The following is a 12766-nucleotide window of genomic DNA, read 5'->3' as shown; positions in this document are numbered from 1 at the left end:
CAGCACCGGCCTCAGTGGCTCCTGGTATCGAATCCTGCTTGCGCCACTATTTTTTTTTTTTTTTTTTTTTAGTATTGGAGTTTGGAAGCACTCGTTTTTAGTAAAGCAACCTCCTGCTGCCTCCTGCATTATGTGCAAATTCAAAACAGGTCAGGTAGTACGCAGGGCAAGGCCTTCCTTGAAGGTGATTACTGCAGTGTGTTGCAGTTTGGAAGTGCTCGTTAGATATCACTCACTGCCCTGCGTATACCACCTGTTTTGAATTTGCACATAATGCAAGCAGGAGGCAGCAGGAGGATGTTGCTTTACTGAAATCAAGTGCTTCCAAACTCTGATGGCAAGATGGCCGCGGTCTGCAAATGGTCAATTGCAGTGACAGAGAACACCCTGTTGGCTTCCCACCTGTAAACATGGCCAATTGGCTCCCGGCCAGGCCAGAGGCATTGGGCGAGTGTTTTATCTCCATACCCGCTCACTGAAGACATATTGAAAATCGATGTTTGGTGGTCCATAAACACCTTTTGTATACTCATTCACGTTTGCCAACACGCGCACACACACAGAACGAAATAATTACTGTTCTGTACTCGTACACAAGATGTAAAAAATGAAGTTACCTTGGACGCACAGTTGGACGCACAGTTGGACGCACAGTTGCACAATGCACACACACACATGCACGCACACACACATGCACGCACACACATGCGTGTGCACGCACGCATGCACACACACAGTCCAAGTTGCCTACGCGCCAATGACAGGATTAATATTTGTCATCCCTCTTTAAATGTGACGTCGCCAAGCGCAACACACGTCCCAAATCAGGCTGCTTAAACACATCCCAGCTTCTGCCCAGGGAGCCACTGCTGATGAATGTCCCTAATTTACCGTGTCCCCTCAGAGGAACTGGGAGTCCATTTTCCTACATTAGATGTTAGTTGTGAAACAAAGCGTGCCTCTTCATCACCGAAAGCTTGTGTGTGTGTGTGTGTGTGTGTGTGTGTGTGTGTGTGTGTGTGTGTGTGTGTGTGTGTGTGTGTGTGTGTCTTTTTTTTGCATTCTTTTCTTTTTTGTCAGAAAGCAACCCCCAACACTGGGTCCCCAACAAGGACCCAGTGTAAGGATCCCCCGTGGGCACAGAAACACCTTTCAATGGATTCGCTCCACTTATCAACACCTCAACTCGGCTGTGAAATTGATATGCTGTCTTCATGTCATTTTTTCTTTTTTTAAAGGTTAACCACTTCAACCCTGTATACTTCATTGACGGGAGTCCCCGAGGCGTCTGCCGTCTATACTACAGAAAATCCTTGTGTCCCTCTTCACAAAATATCCTCAACCGAAAAGATCCAATCTACAAACTCACAACGCACAGCATTGTTCTGAACACGTGCGCTTGTAGATCTGCTATTTTCGCAGAATGTGCTACTAGAGGTTTTGTTAACGGTCTACCGGCCATTTTGATGAAGTCACAGAAAAAAATTTGAGCATTGGTAATTATGTTTTACAGTGTATTTATTTAACAGTTTAGAGGTGAAGTATGTTCTTTTCAAGGGCACTTCGAGAAACACAATTAATTTGTGTGTATTTCTTCTTGATAGGAAAAATACAAAAACTATATATATATATATATATATATATATATATATATATATATATATATATATATAGTTTTTGTGATCAGACAATGGTGTTCTTCCTGACATAGCAGCAAATTAGAAAAGCTGGTATTGATCCTTTGTTACATATTCCAATTCCATAGTTAGCTTTTGGGTGCATTTTGAAAGTCATTCTTTAGACTAGAGAGCGAACGAGAGCAAACAGAGCAAGCAAGAAACTAAAACATGAGAGAAAGAAAAGAAGCAAGCTGCACTGACAGAGAGAGAGAGAGAGAGAGCCACACACACACACACACACACACACACACACACACACACACACACACACACACACACAGAGTGGGGGTTGATCAATAGGGTTGTTTGCAGGTTTGCTGTGTGGAGGAAGGTGACCGGGCATGAATGCGGTGCTAAAAGCGACAGGGCTTTATTCTAGGTGGGAGACATTGGGTCATATAGTCACACACACACACAAAGCATTTCCTTTATTTGTATGCATGCGCAATTTCCTTTTGCTGCAGTAGTATAGCCACAGACACGCATTAAATCCATGTATTCACGCAAACGCATGACAAGATGACAATGACTGTTATAGTACTGCATTATGCCCGAGGCAAGCCCCAGTAATTACAACGTCTCAAGTAGGCCTACTTTGTATAATATGCACTTTCATATCACTGTGAGGGCGAGCTAAGTTTAGCCTGAAGAATCAAACACCCACAGACTGGTAAAACAAGTGTCCCCCATTTTCTCTGAAGACATGTCTACTCTGAACATGTGTGTATGCAATTTCCACCCCACATGCGGGGTGAACACAACACAACACTACACTAAGCCCATGCGCAAGCAGAGCCCGCAAGTACTGTCGACCGCCATTTATGGCGTACTTGTGTGCAACAAGCAAGTAGGCACTCGACAGAGTGCAGTTCTAGTTATGTCTGTGTCCCTTTTTTGCCCATATGGAGTTCTTTAACAGGCATGGCCAAATATAGTCTATGCAGATGTCAGAACATCTGCACAGAAATCTGGGCTCCAAAACAGAGTGGGCACCAGGGCTCGGAAGAGTGGAATATAATTTCCCAACTCACTTACGCGCTTTACATAAAGCTGCGTCGACACTCACTCAACCTGGATTTCCCTCACGGGATAATGAACATATCATCTGTAGAAGTTGGGCTCGTGTTCAATTTACAGTACAGATGTTTAGATTATGTTAAATTAGATATAATGTCCCTGTTAGTAACATGAAATAAAAGCATAATAAAGAACATGTTATGTCTTATTAGGCTTTGTTACAGTTCTTATGCGATTCCTTATTAGACCATAATGTAGGGATGATTATAGTGTCTGATCTTAATTCAAATTGCACGAAACCCATGCCGAAAATTCTATTCCAGTAGCAGGAGTCACGCCATCAACCTCTATATTCCAACCATTGTTACTACCACTACCTCCCCAGGGCCAACCAACCGTGGGGCTTCTAATCTCATTCAAAAACGGAACCAGCTGTATTCCGCTGTATAACCACATGATTGGGCCAGAACTGTGTTTTAAATCACATTTGCTCATTTAATAAAGTGGTATCTTTTTAGGGGGAGAAAAAGAAGACATTTGTCACATTGAAATACACAGCAGCTCCATAAAAGTTTGGTAACTCAAGTTAATGGCCATACCCTTATACGTTCCCAATGTCTTTCAATTTTCATGCCATGCTTATTTTTCTTACGAGTGTCATTTTGACAAATTTACTTTACTTTGACTTACTTTCCTATTCTTTCAATATACATCAAAGCTTTTCGAATTTCATTAAAAAAAAAGCTGATCGACAAGCTTGTAGATCAGCTACTTTTGAGTAGCCAATAAGGTTACGCTATAGGGTTATGTCGTGCACGCAGGGGGCATGTCGTACACGCAAAGTGAAGGCACGGAGGCGTCCCTCTGCAATTACTTACACCTGCGAACAAAAAAGGATCGTAAAAGCCTGCTTCAATTGAACACGCAGGGCAGAATACGCACATCATTCGGTTAAACCAACGTTGCATGACCTTTGCATCGCTTTGACCTCTGTCCCCCAGTCGTCGTCCCCCCCCCCCCCCACACACACACACACACACACGCACACACACAGTCCGTCACGCGGAGTAAACGGAGCACTTTGACATTAGCGGCTCTCAGTCAATAGGTCACGTTGGAAGGAGAGGCCTGGTGTGTGTGGACAGGTATTGATCCTGGCTGTCTCGTGGTTAGCTGGATACTGTAGATAGAGCACAGGAAACAGAGGGGGAGGGGTATGGGGGGGGGTGTAGATGGGTTTATTTCCAGGAAGCATAGCAAAAGCAGGTCTGGGATTATGTGAGTGACTGTGTGTGTGTGTGTGTGTGTGTGTGTGTGTGTGCGTGTGTGCGTGTGTGCGTGTGTGCGCGTGTGTGTGTGTGTGTGTGTGCGTGTGTGTGTGTGGATGCTTCCATCTGGTGTTGCTCACTCAGTAAGGTTGAAATGGACGGGTAATTCACTTAGCTTCCACTCTGGGTGGCCATTATCTTTAGAGGGTGTCTGTCTGTGTGTGTTCAAGTCATTATATCATCATTTGTGTGCCACACATACCGGTACTGCATGTCGTACTGTATCTTGTCCTTGTCGGGCAAAAACTCTGTATCTCCATATCTCATCTCTTTTATGTTTTATTTTTTCATAAATCAATGCCCTTTGTCATACTAGTGTACACGGAAAAGTGGCAAAACAAGCTGAGCTTACAGATCTGTTATATTAGAAAACCTTGAAAATGTTTGCGTTTGAAAGCTTTGGAGAGCCACGGTTTTGACCTGACACTGACTGTTCTATATCTCCATTAGACTGGACTGTTGTCTACTTGATGATTGACCTTTCAGGGCTGGCCTTCACTCTACAATCATTGCGGCAGAAGGTCAACTGCTTTCTCTTGGTTTCTCTAAATAGCCATCAAAGATGTTAGGTTTGATCTGATTCCTGCAGCTGCATTGCTTTGCTGATTTTGAGAGTTTCTTTGTCAAAATTACTGCTTTCTACACCAGTGGTTCTCAGACATTTTTGCGTCAAATTAATATGTATTTGGACTGGACCCCCATCTGAAAAAGCCAGAGACCCCCATACTAGATTTTGTTGTGTCAATGTAAAAAAAATAATACTATACACAAATTAATGTTTGCTGTTGCCTGTGTGTGCATGAGTGTCCTTCCCACGCACATGCAGGTACTGTCTGTGTCTCATAGGAATGATATGATACGTGCATGCTCACACATACATTCAAGTACACGCACACATGCAGGCACGCGCAGACACGCACTACATCTGATACTTCACACGTACAGACAAGTGCGCATCGTTTCTGTATCGGCTCTAGAGTCTAGATCTAGACCGGATCAGCAGCCTGCAAAGCAACTCCATCGCAACGAAGTCTACCATTATAAATAAACACTCAAACCCATAGTACCACCAAGACTTGTGAAAGTAGTAACTAGTTACTTTTGGAAAAAAGTTAATGTAATAGTATTACTCAAAATGTCAAAGTGACTACCGGTAGTTACTTACGTTACACACACGCACGCACACAAAGGGAAAGAAATTCCATCCTTTTCTGTCATCCTGCTTGTTGCCAGATTCAATTCAAAGCGAGTTCCTCACAGCGAGGGAGTTTCAGGTGGTGAATGCCTGTTAAGGGCAGCATGGAGACAGCGACACAAAGAGAGAAAGATGGGCTGGTGAAAAATTACTGGGTCTTTTCACTGGAAATGTCTTCTGAAAATCAACCATTCATATAAAAAAAGAAATGCTTTTTTCTTTAAAAATTTAACAAATTAAATCATAACCACAATCATTCTATTCAGATAAAAACGGCCTTGAATAGGACTTCTTCAATATTTATAGGTAATTTAAGATAAGTAGTTTTGGGGTTCACAGCATGCTGGAAGGCGGCCATGTATGAACAACTGTAAAAGAAAATTGAAGCATTTTAGATAAATGTCCTTGACTATGAGAGTTCTTTGCTATTATATTGAATGAATGGAGCTCAGGAAATATATTGTCGCAGTATGAAACCGAAGTGCTCCGGTGATAGAATGCTATATTATTTTCTGCGTCTTTATCTATCCATCGCATCGTACTGTATTTCTCCTTTCTTTAGTTCCTTCCTTCCTTCCTTCCTTTCTGTCGGTCGTTATTTTTCTAGCAGAGGTGAGGTCAATCACTGCGATCTCTGAGCAGTGGGATGACATTTTTCCCCACTTGAATTCCGTCTTCATCTGCACTCTCTTTTCACTTGAAATGTCATGCATAATGGCTGACATTCTCAAAGCTTTCCCTTTAGTCTCCTTTAAAAAGTCACACGTGAACTCGTGAAGTCACTAGATGAGGGCAATTCTCAGTTATGGTCTTTGAATTGTGGGAATGGGTTCTTTGAAGAAAAACAAAAAACAAATTCTACTCTCTCCTTCTGCATGAGAAAAAAAAAAAAAACCTAAAATCATCATCATGATTATGTTTGATTAATATTGTATTCACTAATATTAATCATGGTTCTTGATGATGATGACTTTAGGTTGAAAATTATGTGTTTGTTAGGTTTTATTTTATCATTTTCTTAATGCCATGGTGATTATGATTGGTGCCATAATAGCCTATCTTGCCAATGGCATGTGGACTTAAGTGGATTGAAAAATGTTCTGGTTGTATGAACTATTAATCTCATGTGTAATGATGGGGAGACAAGGAAAAGGCGCAACAGCAGAACAAATAAGATGTTTGAATTAATTGCCAAGTTTTATTTTCGTTTGTGCAGCCAGCCATACTTTTTAACTCTTGTCCTGTTAGCAACTTAGCACCAAAGCTAAAGCTCTCATTAACAACGACATGAACCTTATTCTGATGCAGCAAGTATGGCTCTGAATGAGAGAATGACATGAAACCATTCAGGACGAGAACCCCTTAAAGGGGTTCTTGTTGCTTGCAGTATATTGCAACATAACATTTCAGTCCTAAGTGGGTTAATATCTGAAATATAAAATGTTTTGTTTAAATTTGTTTTCGACGGGCTGTTTGAGGAAAATATATTGTATAGTATAGTATAGTATAGTAGTTAGAGAGAGAGAGAGAGAGAGAGAGAGAGAGAGAGAGAGAGAGAGAAATCGTGTCAAGTCTCACCTCACTAATTGTGTTAAGTCTCACCTCTTGCGTTTAATCAGTGGTACTTGTCAGTGCGCCAGTGTGGTGATATGTGCTTTAATGTAAACTATTTCTGTTCTTTTTTTTTAGGGGCTCTAGCCCCTCCTACATGCAGCTTTTAGTAACCGTCCACCTTCGTCTTACCCCATTACGCCTGACGTCGAAATTTTAAATAAATGTTTTCTAAATCATGACAATTTTCGGAAAGATTTGAGGCACATTTTAACGATTTTTCAAAAGTTGAATAGGTCTGCTATTTTTCAATAGCTAAATTATAACATAATGTTTGAAACACCAAAAGAGGTTCCCGCCCAGAATGGGTTTTAAACAAACATTAAATTCCCATTGACAATGAATGGAGAATTTTACGTCAGTGTCTGAGCAAATAGGCATAGTGTCTATTTCATGCGGGTGTGATCTTTCTCTTTCATTGTAGTAATCAGTGTAAGCCATATATGTAGGCCTATTTATACCTTTGTTGTGATCAAAGAAAACATGTCACTCATCCATTCACCTCATCTCACCTCTTGATTTGAATTCAATTTAAACAAGTCTCCTGCACTTTTAAATCATTTATGTGGAATGATCTTCTATATTTTCAACACGCGTCCTCGAGACATACCGTACAGCAGTGGTTCCCAAAGTGGGGTCCGGGGACCCCTACGGGTCTTTGAGAGAGTTCCAGGGGGTCCCCAGCTAAATGATAATTAGGAACCAAATGGACCCTTATGGGTCTGTAACTCAGAGAGTGTACAAATGGAACCAAAGGACCATTATGGGTCTGTAACTCAGGGAATACAAATACAAATGTGTACACAGAGTTAGTTCCATTTGTAATTCAGAGTTAAATTAACTTTGATTTTACAATATACATTGGGGGTCCCAGAGATAGAAATGCCATTAAATAGGGGACCTTGAAATGAAAATGGTTTAAAATCACTGCTAGAGCCGTAAGAATCATCTCTTATGGGGGTCCTTGGCATATATTTTCAACTGGGCAGGCTAATGAGTATATTATTTTGGGGGTCCTTGACATTAAAAACTTTGAGAAGCACTGCTGTACAGTACAGCGATCATATACTGTATGACTCATCATTCACCCCAATGTTCTGTCATATGTCAACAGAACGTGTGAGAGGTGTGAATATCATCCACCATCAGTTGACTGGCGAGGAATAATTGGTTTCTGGGAAATTATGCAGGTTGACTTCTCAGCAGATTTATTTAAATCCTCGCACACACACACACACACGCATGCATAGAAATTTCATCTTGATTTTTATCCAGTTATAATCTCATTAACAACTTACGAATCAAGAACAAGAGGGATTTATTCCTCTGTCCTTGACCCCAGTTCCCCAGGGCTCTATCCTTGGCCCACCTTTTTCCCCTTAGACACCAAATCCCCTTGCTGATGTCAGATGTGGCCAGATCATTGGCGCTTTGCAGATGGGGGGCACGGTGGGCGGTGGCACAGATGGGGGGCACAGTGGCACAGTCGGTAGTGCTGTTACCAGAAGGTCCCGGGTTCGATGCTGTGGGTGCTGGGGATGTGGTCTCTCCTCTGCGTCATCAGTGCCCATACCCGAGGCGGGGTTGGTGAAAGGGCCTTTCTGTGTGGAGTTTGCATGTTCTCCCTGTGTCCCGAGGGTAGGTACCCTCACAGAAAACATGTAGTAATCCTGGTCTCTAAACTACCTCCCCCTGGCCAGCTGGGGCGCCTGATGGAGGGGAAAGGAACTGGTTGGAATAAGATGTTCCTTCCACGCGCTCCGGCCAGGGAAACTCTCCCCCCTGTCAGGTGAAAAGAATTAAGCAGCTTGTACTCCTCATGCATAGAAGGAAGCATGAGGTCAGTCCGCTGCTCCCCCCCCCCCCCCCCCCCAGGTTGGCAGAGGAAGTGTAGCGCCCAGGATAACATTATATAATTGATACTGGGTGAAAAAATGGGTTGCATCGTGGGATATTAAAAAAAAGCGAGCTGGCCAGATGTATGGAGAACCGGGATGGCTGGAAGCAACGATGGAGGACGACCAGAGAACAGGGTGTTTCTGCATTATAGTATAGATAGTTATACCTAAGTAAACAACTTGTGTACTTCTTCCACCGCTGGATCATACGATCCTAAAGATCCAATCGCGTGGATCTCAGGATCCACAGGGGAACAGAACGGCTCAGACTTCAATTTGTCAGTTTTGTCAGTTTGTCACCTATGACATCATTAGTCACCCATGACATATCTATGACATATGACACATCTGGGCAGGGTTTCAGACCGGTCCACGTCTCATTATAAAAGGTAATATTGCACGAGGCAAAAAACATTACATGAGAGGAGATCTGTGGGTACGGTACATGGCATGCTGCCATGAGATGGGAGAGACAGAGTGTACGTCCGAGTGTAGATCTGCATTACAAAGTAGTCTAAAAGGTCGCCGTGCTGAAGTGGTGACCACCATACCTGCTTTACCTAATTCAACATTTGAATAACCGAACAAGATTAAATCATATAGTAAGTATTCTACCGACTGAAACAGAAGAGGCGGTTTTCAACATGGGCAAAGATTACTATGGCATTTTGGGCATTAGGAAAGGAGCTTCGAAGGAAGACATAAAGAAAGCGTATCGCCAACAGGCAATGCAGTACCATCCCGACAAAAACAAATCACCGGGAGCCGAGGAGAGGTTCAAGGAGATTGCGGAGGCCTACGATGTTCTGAGCGACCCAGAGAAGAAACGTATTTATGACCACGTCGGCGAAGAGGGTCTGAAGGGTGGAGGCGCCAAACAAGGAGGGGGAGGAGCCCACCAAGGTGGAGGTGGTCATGGTGGAACTACCAGAAACTACACCTTCCATGGGGATCCTCATGCCGTGTTTTCAGACTTCTTTGGTGGAAGCAACCCGTTTGAAGAACTCTTTGGCGGCGCTAACATGACTCCGTCAGGGGTGAGTAGTGGAATAGGGAACATACTCCGGGGGGACTTACTCCGTTCATTCAACAGTGGGAGAAGGGGGGGTCCGGAGGGTCACAGCATTAGCAGTGTGCGCGTGCAGGACCCTCCCGTGGTTCACAATCTGAACGTGACCCTGGAGGAGGTGTTCTCGGGCTGCACCAAGAAGATGAGGATCACCCGCAAGCGTCTGATTGCGGGTGATTGTCATTTGCCCGATGGGCAAATGACAAGAACAGAGGTCAAGATCCTCGAGGTGGAGATAAAGAGGGGATGGAAGGAGGGCACCAAAATCATCTTTCCCAAAGAAGGCGACGAGACCCCCACCAACATCCCCGCCGATGTGGTGTTTGTTGTAAAGGACAAGCCGCATCCTGTGTTTCGCCGCAGCGGCTCCGACATCTACTACAACGCCAAGATCTCCCTCAGAGATGCCTTGTGCGGTGGCACAGTCAATGTGCCCTCAATAGATGGCAGGACCATACCTGTGGCAAACACTGATGTCTTGCGGCCAGGGATTCAGCGGCGAATCAAATGGGAAGGGCTCCCTTTGACCAAGTACCCCAATCCCCGTGGTGACCTGGTGGTGGAATTTGAGGTGATATTTCCACAGGTGCTCAGTCAGAGCACAAAGGACGCAATCGCCCAGGCGCTGCCGCCATGAGCTCCAAGGATTCTCTCAAAAGAAAGAGTTCTGATATTATTTTTGCTCAGAACTGACAAGACTGACTGGAATATAAGGAATTTAATTTTCAGTTCACAGTATTTTTAAGAGATTGTGATGCATGTGTGTATCAGTATGAAATGATCTAACTAACCGGAGCAATTTGAGCCAGCTGTAGTGTCGTGAATGGTTTAAGAAATTGACTGTTAGGTTTGCCTCCATTTTTCATGGGGTGAGATCATTTTTATTTGTATTTTCTTATTTCATGTTATTTTTGACAGGGAAAGTTATATAAAGTTACACCAGCTACACCTTTTAAAATAATTACTCCAAAGAACAGTAAATACAATATGTGTACAGTTTCACCAGTTTCACCATAGCAGGTCCAATATTAGATTTCCTAGATGCATTTTTTTGACTAACCAAGTTTGCTTCCCTGTTAATTGATTGTCCATGCCACTGTTAACTTCTCTGTTTTTCAGCACCTTTACTCATTACTAATTGCTCCATTTACAAAACTATTAAACCCTGCCCACAACCAACAACAAAAGGAAGAGATTGGTGGTGGTACTTGTCAGCTCACTGCATGTCTCTGTGCCTTTGTCTCCCCCTGCAGGAACTTCTACTACATCACCATGCTGCGGGACCCGGTGTCTCGCTACCTCAGCGAGTGGAAGCACGTGCAGCGCGGCGCCACCTGGAAGACCGCCCTGCACATGTGCGACGGGCGCCTTCCGACGCGGCTGGAGCTGCCCGCCTGCTACAGCGGCGAGGACTGGACCGGCGTGCCGCTGTCCAGCTTCATGGACTGCCCGTCCAACCTGGCCAACAACCGGCAGGTGCGCATGCTGGCCGACCTGAGCCTGGTGGGCTGCTACAACATGTCGTCCATGGGCGAGCGGGAGCGCGGCCGCGCGCTGCTGGCCAGCGCCAAGGCCAACCTGCGCAATATGGCCTTCTACGGCCTGACGGAGTTCCAGCGCAAGACGCAGTACCTGTTCGAGCGGACGTTCGGCCTGCGCTTCATCCAGGCCTTCACGCAGATCAACAGCACGCGGGCCGCCGGCGTGGGCATCAGCGAGGAGGTGCGCCGGCGCATCGAGGCCCTGAACGCGCTGGACGCCGAGCTGTACGGCTACGCCAAGGAGCTGTTCCTCCAGCGTTACCAGCACAGCCGGCAGCGGCAGCACCGCCAGGACCGCCTGCGGAGGAGGGAGGAGAGACAGCACAGGCAGAGGAGGCTCCAACGGACATACCTAGCCCAGCTCTGGAGGCTGGGGGGAGGAGGAGGGGAGGAGGAGGAGGAGGGGTGGAACGAGGGAGAGAAAGAGGAAGGGTTGAAGGCGGTCGTCACCACAGAGGACTACAGTAGCCAAGTGGTGCGGTGGTGAGGAGCGGCACGGTCAGAGAACCAGGAAGTGGCATGTGAAAAGTGCGGATGCGCAGTTTGACTGTGAACCGACGGGTGGTGATTCATTCTGCGCCTCCATCTGACTGTGTCTCTCTGTCTCTCTCACTCATCCTTTTATTTCTAATCCAACCATGCCTTTGACTCCCAAGTCAAAGAGTCAGACTGCCGAGCGGTGTCTTAATATTTAACAATGGATGTATTCGTCTGAGAGACTTCAGCGTTTTATATTTTATGTTCACATTCCTTTCTTTTGTATTGTGGTCGATTCTTGTTTTTTTTTTTGGACAGCCCATGCAATTACACGACCTGTACGGTTTAATTCATTCATTATTGTTGGTCGTTCTTGCAGCGGTGAAAAAAAGTTCCCATACATTTCAGCGGGAGCAGGACAATGATGAAGGGGGAATTATGGGGGTGTGGCGTCTGTGATCTATATTTATCGCTCTGTGGCTCAGTGAAATATTCTAATTTATCTGTGGCGTGAGACATGAAAAGACAGACATGGCAACATTCCACGGCGTGCTACTGTATACCCGATTGATTAGGCTGCTTTGTACATAAAATGGAGGCAATTTCTTTGCAGGAAGTGAAGTGTGCTCAATAAAGATACCCAGCATCCATTGATCTGTGGTTTCCCATAATGAGCCGTCTCCTTTGTTTGCATACGTGTGTGTGTGTGTGTGTGTGTGTGTGTGTGTGTGTGTGTGTGTGCGTGTGCGCGTGAGCGTCCAACATGCACATATTCCGCTTCCTCTCAGAATGCTTTCTATAAATAGAAACGTTTGCGTGCCAGCTAGAGTCCTTCATATTCTTTCACGTAAACAGACACCTGCATGTTAACACACACACACACACACACACACACACACACACTTATACTTTACTATACTTGTGATGATATTAAAATGTATAGTCCTATTT

General features: G+C 44.7%; 2 protein-coding genes across 2 annotated transcripts in view; both read left to right on the top strand.

The window, feature by feature from the left end:
- LOC310854279 (heparan-sulfate 6-O-sulfotransferase 3-B-like) overlaps positions 1–11947 on the top strand; it is a gene marked incomplete at its 5' end in the record, with an annotated part of 29677 nt that extends 17730 nt beyond the window's left edge. Inside the window, one exon of the mRNA XM_083758878.1 lies at positions 11051–11947. Within this exon, the coding sequence (XP_083615004.1) occupies positions 11051–11825 (775 nt within the window). The 3' untranslated portion in view covers positions 11826–11947. The remainder of the gene's footprint in view (positions 1–11050) is intronic.
- LOC310854281 (dnaJ homolog subfamily B member 1-like) lies at positions 9373–10434 on the top strand (the record flags this gene model as incomplete). The annotated part of the gene is made up of 1 exon (XM_083758880.1): positions 9373–10434. The coding sequence occupies one exon, from the start codon at positions 9373–9375 to the stop codon at positions 10432–10434; it is 1062 nt and encodes a 353-aa protein (XP_083615006.1).
- Positions 11948–12766: the final 819 nt, after the last annotated feature.

The sequence above is a fragment of the Protomyctophum parallelum genome (genome assembly GCF_964188405.1).
Source record: "Protomyctophum parallelum genome assembly, chromosome: 23".
Taxonomy (NCBI): Eukaryota; Metazoa; Chordata; class Actinopteri; order Myctophiformes; family Myctophidae; genus Protomyctophum; species Protomyctophum parallelum.
This window is presented reverse-complemented; position numbering and strand designations above follow the sequence as displayed.